Raw genomic sequence first — 11,823 nt, forward strand, 5'->3', positions numbered from 1 at the left:
TAAACTTTGTGCGCCATTGCAAATCAATGCTAAAGTTAGTTTGAAACTAAAGAAGCCTCAAATTAGTCTGAACGAAGTAAAATAGGAAAGTAGGTCAGAAGACTGTTTTTATGCTTATTCACGAGTATTTGTTTAATATGACAATATATTTCTTGGTGCTTTGGGGCATTTTATACTCATATGTTAGGCTACGCATTGATTTGCATACAGCATTCGCTGCATTTGCCAATGATAATTTAATTTATATCTCCTACTTAACCTCTCTCTCTGCCTTTCTCTCTGTCTCACACTCTCTCTCTTTCTCTCAGTTTATCTCTTTCTCTACCCATCTTATCCTCTCTCTCCCTCTAGATGTACAACTGTGTGTCATATGTGTGCTAAGCCGTTTTATGGTGTTGCCATAATTATTCTATTATTAAGTACTAAAACATTTGTCATGCACGCAATGTTGGCCCTATTATTAATGTTGTTGTTGTTGTACATAATGCTGTTACTATTGCTGTTGCTGTCGCTGCTGCTGTTGCTTCTACTGCGGCTGCGGCTGCGGCTGTTTATAAGTGATTAAACGTAGCCCACGTTGGCAATCTGAATTGTGCCTCAGGAGTTGGCTCTCTGTCCCTTAAATGTGTATATATTGTTTGTGTGTGAGTGTGTGTGTGCGCCTTACACATGTCAGTGATTGTGTGGCGAGCGTCCAAACTAGTTCAAGAGTACGTTTATGGGCGTTTAAATGTGCCTGTGAGCACGTGTGTGTGTGTTTAAAGGACTGTGCATGCTGTCAAACGCAAACTCATCCGCTTGGCAAATAAACATTTTAGCAAATTTACCGCCAACTGACAGCTGTCAGCTTTATAACCACCATCAAACAACGGCAGCAAGAAGAAGAACAGCATGAGCAACAACCACAAAAACACCAATAACCAACAGCAGAGCATGGACGCTAGCCAAAGGTGTGCATGGACCGCAGACCTATTTACAGAGGGCGCCGGAAAGAGGCAAATACATAGGCAGCGACAACTAAATACACTCACACACATACTCGCATGCGGGCAACTCAAGTGACTGGAACAAACACACACACACATACACATATTGGCAGCACCTACGGGCAGAGGGCGACTGAGCAGCCAGCCAGCTTTCCCCACTTAACACTTCATTGAAACACCACTCAAAAAGCCACTTTCGCAACGAGCGCAAAACCCGAAGGGAGAATGCGGCATAGACACACACACACACACACACACCCACACACACAGACAGATAGACACGCACACACACACAGTGAAGGTGCAGCTGTAAGTAAATTGTTTTGTCTGGCCAGTTTGTTTGTTTTTGTTCGCACCGTTTGTCTCTGCTCCTGCATCAGATTTATGAAATTTTTTTTCGACAAAGCCTTTGACTTTCACTCTGACTTTGGCCATCAAATGCTTGACTAATTATGCGGGAAAAGCTCTGCCAATGTGGCGGCTGCTGCTCTCGCTGCAACTAATGAAAATTGTATGAATCTCGAGCTGCTTCGTCAAAGGCATACTGGGCGCATCAAAATGTCAGCAGTCTAATTAAGACTGCTCAAGGGATTCCAGAGTTTTGGCTTCAGCGAGAGCATCCTGGCTGTCCATTGTTTACCTTTGACTGCATTTATAGCACAAATTGTTGACATTTTTGCGTCGCGTTTGTTTTTTAAGCTCAAACATTTTGCTGCGGTGCGTTTGAGTTTCAGTCAAAGTTTTTGTTGCTGTCCAGTCCACAGCTTGCGGAGCTCGTCGCCCTCAAGTGCAGGCTTTCAGTTTTTGCCACTGCCCAACGCACTTTGTGTGAGTAGTTTCAGTTCACATTTTCACAAAATCATTAATAGCATAGAGAAAAAAGAAATGAATTTGTTTTCACTATTGCGTACTTGGCGTTGCCTTTGCGCTGGCCAAGCACTGTTGGAATCTATCGCACAACTGGCTGATATTGCAGCTATGTGTGTGAGTGTGTAAACGGGGGTGTACATTTGGTGCATGCTCCGTGTTATTGTGTTGGCCACCCAAGTTGTCATGGCAATGAGTCGACCACTGAGCCTTGTGGCTATTCCAAGCCACAGCCCAAAACCCACACATACCCACACATACGCGTTTGGGTGGCTTGGCACTTTGTTGGCCCTTTGCGTGCCTGTCAGCCCACATCACTGTTATCGAATATAAAGTTAACTTTGTTTGGCGGCTTAATTGGGTTAAATATTGTGCCTTTTATTGGTTTTAGCTGGGGTAATCAAGACCAGAGTACATGCATATGCGCTCGTATATTCGCAGTGCGCCCGCTTGCATTGCTGGGCAAGAATTGAAATTCGCCAACTGTCAAGTTCATGAAGAGCTGCATGCTCAAAATGCCAAAGGAAAAGACTTAACAGCTGACACTGGAACTAAGCGTTTAAATTTCAATTAAGCCAAAAGCCATTCGCACACACACACACACATACACACACCCACAAGCGCATGCACACATTTGTAACTGTTACAGCTCATAAATTCCTTGACTTGTGTCAGGATGTGTTTGCTGGGCCGACATTTTGCTTCCACAGAGTGCCGAAAAGTTTCTCGCTGCGGCACGTCAAGAGCAGCAGCAGCAGTTAAAGCAGCAGCAGCAGCAACAGCAACAGCAACAACCTAAGTCCTAAGTCTGGCTAAGGCGTCCAGTCGGTTAAGTGCACCAAAAATAAACTGCACACATTGTGTGCCGCTGAGGCAACTTTGGCAGCAGCTGCATTCGCCGGACGAATCGAACCAGAAACAAGGAAAATTTAAGTTGGGTGTGGCAGAGCGCCACAGCAGCTCGCAGTTCTTTTAATTAAAATGGCTTTTGAGGGTTGACTGCCTTCAAAGCAGAAGAGTCATGTGTTTGCCATGTGGGCTTTGCCTGATTGCCTGCCTGCCAGCCCGCCCTTCCTTTGTAGGCGTCTCGACTATGCAGCATATGCGTGCACCGGCTTATGCATTTATGCGACTGAACTTGGCAGCAGTTGTTTTGCAGTAGGCACTCGTACTTGTTGCAATTGTTTTGCTGGTGCTGTGCGCACGGTTGCAGTTGCTCCATTTACATGCCACAACCTACCCGCATAGCCACATTGTAGAGCCAATTGCTGAGGCAGAGGTAAACGGGATAACCTCATGTGCTTCGTTTCTTTGCTGCTACTCGCTTTCTCTCTATCTATCTCCCCCCGGCAGTTGTGGCTGTCAACTTGTCTGTTGTTGGCTCATAAACAGGGCGTTGACAGAGCGGCATGGGCAGCGGCACTTAAAAGCAACCTGACAGGTGCATGCGTCTTCACTTTGTTGCGCCAGCTCTATGTAGACAGCTGTCCGTCTCTCTCTCTCTCTCTCACTCACTCTCCGTTTGTAGCTCGCCATTAGCTACTTAGCAGGCCATCAGATCGTTGGATATGCCTCATAAATGCTTCAACTAGTTGCTAATTTTATAGCAATTTTCTGGCTTGGCTAAGTTGTTGTAAAACTCTGACGCATGCGGTTAAAGTTTGTGGCATGTCTTATTACATTTGACGAGTCGCTACTTTATACACTTCGCTACAAGAGACGGGAGCAAATTAAGAAATTTATTCGCAGGTATGCTTTTCACTTAATTCAGAATAAAGGCGTTTGCATGGTAACCCTTCCTCCACACAAACTTAAATTGGGACAAGTGCAGTAATTATAAAGCTCATTAGCCGAACAGTCGCTGTTGCCTGTTGATGCCGAATTGATAGTTTCAAACATTTCCATTTACTGCGATATAAGCTCTCAGCATCTCTTTCGCTCTCACTTGGTAAGTTTCTGTCAACCAGTAGGATGCCTCAAATTAATTGAAACAGCTCAGCGTCCAAAACGAGACGCAGCGCAGCTAAAAGATTAATTATCGTCCTCTTGCGCGCACACAAATGAATATACACATGTATATACCTCACATATATGCATGTGTGTGTGTGCGCATATACATCCAGATGGGGGTGCCGATTACGCTGCGCTGTTGCAATTCCCAAATCAATTGCAGAGCAAGTGTTGACTTCACTTAATTGCTTTAATGAGACAATTGAACCATCTGACCTAGGCGGTAAGGGCAAGCTGTATGCTCAACACGGCGCCCTTTTGCTCTTTATCCTTGCTTTTCAATTTTACCGCGCCGCCCTTGTCATTAACTGACTGCATAATTAATTAGCGCATTCGCTAAAGGCGACCGCCGAATGCGCAGCTACTGCAGATTAATATAAATTTGATTAAACTTCTCGCAAGAGTTTCGCTGAAGAAAGCCACAGCCAATGGCTGCAGGGCTCGTCCGCTTTGTGTCATTAACTTTAAGGTGCACTCGCAAAGTGGGTGCTCGAAAGCGCTTTGAGAATTTCAATGCAGACACACTCACGCACACACGCCACAAAGGCTCAAGCTCCACTCAATCTGTACCGCGTTTATAGTGCGTAACGCTATCAAAAATAGTTAAGAACATTAAAAGGCTTTTAGCGAAAATGCGCGGCTAGCCGTTTCCGTGCGGCTATGCGTATAAAGGCCTGTTCTACCAATATCACACATTTACACGTACACACGCACAGCCAGAGAGACATGGACACCTTTATGTGCATAGGAGGCTGCATTTATGCGTGGCAAATAATTTTATTTTAGATTTTATGCGGCCCATCTGCGCTTACTGAAACGCGTATAATTGCGTTAACATATACACATAGAGAGGCGACGCACATATTCTGGCCAAAAATCTGCCTGCTTTAATGCTGATGGGAATTTACAAAAAATATAGCATACTTATCGGGGCTGCAGCCAGAGAGAAATTTCAAATTGTTTGCCGTTTGCTTTTTATTGTTGACTGCCCTTCGCAATGAGCAGGACCAACGAACATAAAAAATTGCAGCATCCACAATAAATATGCTGTAAAGGTATATGTTAGTAAAAGTTTTGCGCGCAGTAAATTTTATTAGCATAAAATTCATAAAGCGCTTTTCGAAGGCCTTCGGCCGCCGGCCAGTTATGTAGGTATTGCATACTTTAATGCGCAATTTAAGAAAGTTTCAAGATTGCTCCCCCTGTACTTTTTACCCCAGCACAAATGCTGCAACACAGAAATTGCCTTCTGGCTACAAACGCTGTGTGAATAATCGTATATGGCTCTTCTCTATCTTAAACATGTAATTCGTCATTAGCATTTGAAAAAGAAACTATAACCACAGGAAAATGAGTCAAATCAAAATGGATTTAAATAAGAATAAGAGAAATAATTGAAATAGTAAAAGAACCAAAAATTCAAGATAACTTTCGGATATCTTGCACCTTAAATGTTAATGCTAATATTATTATTATTATAATTTTTATAGCTTTGATTATATTTCTATATTATTAAGGTTTTCATTTTAACATTTTTTCGTATAGCAAATTGCATGTTTATTAAGCAATCGCATGCACCTTATCTAAACGTAACATTGACATTCCACACTTACAAATAATCTAACTAACAAGGATTTCCCATTTTATTAAGCTTTCAACTCTACACACATTCTGTGATTAAATGTTTGCTAACGTACGAAGCGAAATGTATTTATATTACAACCCAATATTCAGTCATATACCCGGCCCATCACTCAGTTAAAAAAGATCAAAAAGCATGCATGCATAGGTCAAAACATTATGCCCTACATTTAAAATACATTTCGATTGCGTGCTGATGGCGCTTAACTCACTCCCTTATTGAATTTCTTAAAGAAATACCAACTTTATTGCCAATTTTCCTGAGTCATGTCTTAGCTTAGTTTAAAAGAAAAACAAGAAGGAACGCTGCACGCCGAAGATTAAATACCCTTGTGGACATATAGCTTACAGGTTATAAGTAATAATTTGAAGCTCGTTGAATTTTGTGAAGATGTCTTTAAATTAAATGTTTCCACATCTAAATCTTTAATGCAATGCAGATTATATTTTTAAATCAAAACAAAGGAGCCTTGACATACATATTAACTAAACAGTACATTTAAAATTTATTACAATGTATCCTAAATTTTAATGCAGGATCTTTATAAAAGTTTATGGACATGACATTATTTTAAATGACAAAATTAAAATACCCTTGTTAAGGGTGTAACAATGTGATTGTTAAGCTTACCAGTTTCGCGAATTCAACTTTCGTTCTACATTGCGCTTCCGTTTCTTTGATTTTCAGGTGCTTTTTAATCAATTGCTCGGCAAAAAGTTACAGACCTTCAATTACTACAAGCAATTAGTTGCTCCACGTATGAGTTTTTTGTTGTTTTTGGACAACAGCTAGAAATTCAAAAACATCGTATTGCCAAAGCACATGAGCGCACAAATTACTGGGCGCAACTGAACGCGACGTGTCCACTGGATTATTTGATAACCGAGGCGCAGCTTAAAGTTGAAAGCTAGGCAAAAATGTTATAAACTGAATTTGACAGCGTTTGCATTTGTTTGCCAACGGCTGAACGACTGCAACATCAGCTCTCAGGTGCGATGAGGCATCACGACGTCGCGTTGCCTGCCAACATCAAGTCCAAACTGACCGCAAAACATTTGCAGTTTGAACTTTATGCCGCAAAAGGCGATAGCGATTGCGGGCTGACGCTGCCGACGCTGGCAGCGACGGCAACTCCAAAATAATAATAAAAAAATCAAAGGCAGTAAAAACCAAAAAACACAAATCCAAAGCAACCAAGCAAAGTAAATTGGTGTGAGTGTGTGTATGTGTGTGCATGTGTATGTGTGTATATGTGTGTACTACTCTTAGCCCAAGGGCTTGGCATTGTTGCAAAAGAAATTATGGCCGCGTTGTGGCCCGTTGCTGCTGTTGTTGTTGCTGTTGTGCTAATTTGTGTTTGCGGCATTCGCATATCAAGGGGCAGGCAACTGGCAGCTGTTGTTGCTGTTGTAGCAGCTGTGGCTGTTATGGCTCGGTCCGGTCAGCGCGAAAAATGAAGTTGACCTGCTTACAGCCGTGCCTAAAGTCTTAAACTGGAACAAAACTCGCACACACACAACAAAACACTTCCGAGCAAATTTACATAGGCTCGGGCAAAGAAATTATGCATGCGGCTGTTGATATTGAAATGCCGAGCAGGTTAAACTCTGTGCCGCCCACTCGAAAGTGAAATGAAGTGGAGCCAGCGGCAAAGCAAGTTTAACTTTCGTCTACGAGCGCCAGTTTGCAGACCATAAACACGTAAGGCACGAAAAGCAAACAAAATAAATACACAAAGCTGTACGACGCGAAGGCAACGTCAACGTCAACGTCAACGTAGACGCCAACGCCGACGACGTCGACAACAACAACATGCAAATTAAACTAGGTAAGAAGCTGCCTACACTTACATGCTTGTGTGTATTAGTAGTGCAGCTGTTTGCGCTGCCGACGTCGACGTCAGAAAGTCGCAGGAAGTCGTTACAGCAAAAGTGTCCGCTTGGACGGCAACCTTTGTGGGTCAAATCGTGGTAAAAAAACGGCACGGAATAACTGTGCCACCGCGCGGCATTTGCCAAAGTCAAACGCAGTGAGCAAGCAACAACAATGTTGCGACGCCCTAATTTTGACCACGAATAAATCAGTGAGCGTCGTGGCTAACGACGAGAACTTGGCACAAATCCATTAACACTCACATTTCAGTTGTCGCATGCTAGGCACAAATAATTGAAGTCTTTTTGGATAAACTTGGCCAACATGCAAGTAAGCCAATCCCAGCCGCACACGCCCAAGACAACAGCTGAGCTGACATACTGCCTCCGACCGCACGGCTCGTTGTTCATGTTAACAAAACGAACTTTTAATAAATTCATTACATTGGCACTTTATGGCCCTGCCACGCCTAGAGCACAGCAAGGCGGAGAGCAGCACAGAGCGCTGCACTGCTTTAATGCAATGCCTGACATTACGTATACGCCCCTACATTTATGGACAATCAAGTTTATGGTCGTACGAGTATGTTTGTATGTACAAATTCCGAGAGCTGCTCTGTTTATCGTCACTTTGCACTTCTACTTGACTTTTCCAAGATATTTTCAAATCGAACTTGTGTGTGTCATAGGGAATTGTGGTTGGGTGGCGCCGTAGCTGGAAGTGCGCTATAAAGCCTTGTCGTATTGATGTGCTGCATTTAGATCTAAGAGGGAAGCACTAACAGCGTTTGAAGGTTAAAGTAAACCAAATGTGAATGCAAGCAAATGTCAAACCTTTTATGCCAATAATCTGAAGTAACTGTTAAATGGTTGTGCCAACATCGATTTATGGCCATGAATGCCATATTATAAATATCTAAACAAAAATTTCTATTAAAGCAATTCGTTTAAAAGCTTATCGCATTCCGAAAACTTATATATTTGCCTTCAGCTCAAAGGTATGAAAAGATAAACTTTTTAATCTCACTGAAATTTAAGCACAATTATATCATTTACACTTATAAAATTAGGCACAATTTCAATTTAAATATTTGAAGGCACACATTTGAACAATTTCATCAAATTATCAATAGACAAAATCATTTACTTTATATATTTACTGTATGCCAAAACGATTATAGAATTTGCCCTCAGTCGGAACTTTCACACAGGACTACCCACCCAAAGGGGATGAAAAGGAAAATTATAAGAGACAGATAAAAAATATTGTCTCTAGCTTATTATTCTGTCTTTTATATGTATACGTAATTTTTGGGAAACCTTAAGCCCAGATGTGCTAAGCATGCGATCTAAATAAAAAGTTGCGTACTTAATTACCGCTGGCTGAGTCCAGACACCTGATAAAATTAAATATAGTATTTAAATAAAATTGTCAAAGCTGATGTCGTGGAATAGTACTTCAATTATTAGTTCAGACTCTAAATAAACTAGGAACATGTCTAAGACTTAGAGCTTCGCCAGACATGCCATTCACCCAGCAGCTTTAAAAAAATCTGCATATAACGCCATCATAAGTGGCATATCAAGAGATTGCACCCCATTCATAAGCGAAGAGAAGAGAGCAGCACACTTCCCTTAAAAACCATTTTTAATTATATAATTTAATGAACTTAGCAAATATGGCGTTGCCAGACGTAACTTAGTGGGTCAAACCATGTCAACCCCGCCAGATGTGTATTTAAATAAAAACGGATAAGCACCAGAAGTCTGATAAGGATACATCTTGTAAACTTGGCAAGCTGCAGGATTTGGTATCTGCTCAGACACCCTAATGTAATTATAAATTGTAAATTAAATTTATAAAGTAACAGTATCAATTCTTGAGATACCATTTAAATATAATTTAAGAATTGTCAAATGGAGAAACGTGGTGCGCTCTGCTTTCTGTATTTTAATTAAGTCACGTTTAACTTGCCCTTGAACTGGATTTTACATTCAACATAAATAATGCAAGCCGTCGTCAGCTTTGGATTGTTGACGTAACTGTTGGCATTGCATTGGACAGATTTATTTACCCGGAAGCGCAACAATGCCTAATAATAATGCTGATTGCTATTTAATAAAGCTATTTTAGTAATAGGCTTGATTGCCAGTTTGCGCCACAGCCGCAAAAATATGTGACCCGAATTTACATAATTTTGGCAATTCCCTGCTCAAGGCCACCAAATCGGGGGCGGAGCAGTCAGTTAAAAATGTGTTAGCCAAGGAAAGGAAATAAAATATCAACAAAAAAAAAACGTTTGCTCGATTACATCTTAAAATGAAATAAATTAGCGCAACAAGCTGACCCAAATCACAATGCAAAATGCATGGGAATCATGAAAATCAGAATTATAATGTCAACAACAACAAGTACAGAACTTGCCAGTACAAACTGATTACCGCTAATTGTGCCCAAGGAAATTGGAGTAAAACGAGCCAGAGACAGAGTCAAAATCAAAGTGAATTATATATTTATATTTATATTGTCGTCAAGCGTTTGAACTTAATTGGAATAAATTGAATTTCCATAAAATAAACGAGTTTAAGAAACTAATAATAAAATAAGAAGAAAAGAAGAAGTCTCGAATATATACACAACTACGCTACGCAATCAAAACAATCAAAATAATCAAAAACAAAAATACAATGAATTATTATTGGAAAATTTGTCAATTTCTTAGTTGTATTTAAATTATAATTGTTATTTTGTATGTGAATAGATGTCATAAAAATAACAAAGTGGGGCACAGATTCAAAATAGGGTTTTTTATTTAAGAGGAGAGAAGAGGGGTTACTAGGGAAATTGAAGTAAACTTAGTCCGCATTTTGCATAGGGCATTGAGCTGCTTAGTACGTGCCAATTTTTATCTATCACGTAAAGTTGAGATGCCTAACTCTTACGGCCCGTACTGTGCCAATCAGAACAACAAGTGATACTTTCAACTTTAAAGAGTCTGTAGCGAAGCGAAACGAGTTAAATTAAGGAGGCCCTGAAGTCATTGTCAGCATTGGGTATGCTGACAATGACTACAAAAAAAACATCATACACATAAACATTATACACTGATAGAGTTGGATCATACAATGGCTCAGGTAGGCTGTGAAAAATAATTTATGGTGAAATAATAACTATATGAACACATTTACATTCGATCCCTTAAGGGTAACAAAATTTCTGTTTTACGAAAAATGTTTGGTTTGGGTAAAAAAAAACCCGAAAATTCGTACATAGTGCCACAGAATTCGAAAATAAATTTGGAGCAAAAACCTGGTTTCAAGGAACACATTGCGAATCTTAAGGAAAACAATTACGATCGCAGCGCCATGAATAAGTGCCCACATTGCGAGAATATGGCCAAGAACTTTTTGTACTTAGAAAGCCTGATACGTAACAATTGCGATAAAAATCCAAAGTGCAGCCTGTGCCAATCGTCCCTGAAGTATCTACAGTATGTGAATAGAAATATAATGCAAGTCTTTGGAAACTTTGACTCGATTGTGCAGGCTGCACGCGTGTTTTCCACACAAGTGCCCCCATCGCCGAAGTACTCAGTGAAGAAACCACAGCCGAAAGAAGTCAAGTCAATGCGTTCTGAGGGCGGTGCTCTTATTAACGTACAGAAATCTGCTAAGTCTCTCAAGGCCATCAAATCGCAGAAATCAAAGAAGTCGATCAAACCCTCCAAGTCGGGCAAGACCCTGCCCAAGGCAAAGAGCAGAGCTACCACTAGCACAAAGAGCCGCATCAGTCATGGCAAGATGGTACTCAAGAGCAAATTCAAGCCAAAACCGCCCAAGTCTTCCAAATTGGCAAAGCAGCTCAACAAGGTTGTCCGCAGCGCCAGCCAGTATCAAAACCTGCGTGCCATGCGCTCCAAGTTGGCCAACAAGGCTAAAAAGCCAAAGAAGCAGCGTACCAATCCAGTACCCACCAGCATCAACTGGAGTCTGCTCAAACGCAATATGCCCAAACGTACCAAGCCAATTCTTGTATACTAGATCGCTTTGCAATACTTAAACCGAGTGGCATAAACAGACTTGACTTATTTTGAACGCCTGACAAATATCGAACTCTTAGCTTCGTCAAAATTTTCCGTAAATATACTGTAAAGCACACGCATTTAGGTTATTAAAAACAAGGTTAAAAATTAAAACATTTTCAAATTATTTTATTATCATTACGTATTTCATAGCCTCCTCCTCTTCCGCAGCTATGCCCTAATGCGGGCATTTCCCTGGGAATGTGGAGACTGCGCTGGATACTTTTTTAAAAAGTTGACCAAACAATCCTGCCCGCCTCGCAATTGCCGCTGGCTACAGTTTCTCACGTAACCGTATATTTATACATATTGTTTTGACGCACTTTAAGTTTACATACTTTGCACGGCCAAAGATGAGTTAATTG

At 41.0% G+C, this 11,823-nt stretch overlaps 1 protein-coding gene across 1 annotated transcript; it reads left to right on the forward strand.

Annotated features, from left to right (window-relative positions):
* The first annotated feature begins 10,401 nt into the window (after positions 1–10,401).
* On the forward strand, positions 10,402–11,558 carry LOC6629783 (uncharacterized). Its single transcript, XM_002054709.4, has 2 exons — positions 10,402–10,511; positions 10,581–11,558. The coding sequence occupies exons 1-2, from the start codon at positions 10,503–10,505 to the stop codon at positions 11,415–11,417; spliced, it is 846 nt and encodes a 281-aa protein (XP_002054745.2). The 5' UTR covers positions 10,402–10,502; the 3' UTR covers positions 11,418–11,558.
* The last annotated feature ends 265 nt before the right edge of the window (positions 11,559–11,823 follow it).

Source organism: Drosophila virilis, chromosome 2 (genome assembly GCF_030788295.1).
Source record: "Drosophila virilis strain 15010-1051.87 chromosome 2, Dvir_AGI_RSII-ME, whole genome shotgun sequence".
Taxonomy (NCBI): Eukaryota; Metazoa; Arthropoda; class Insecta; order Diptera; family Drosophilidae; genus Drosophila; species Drosophila virilis.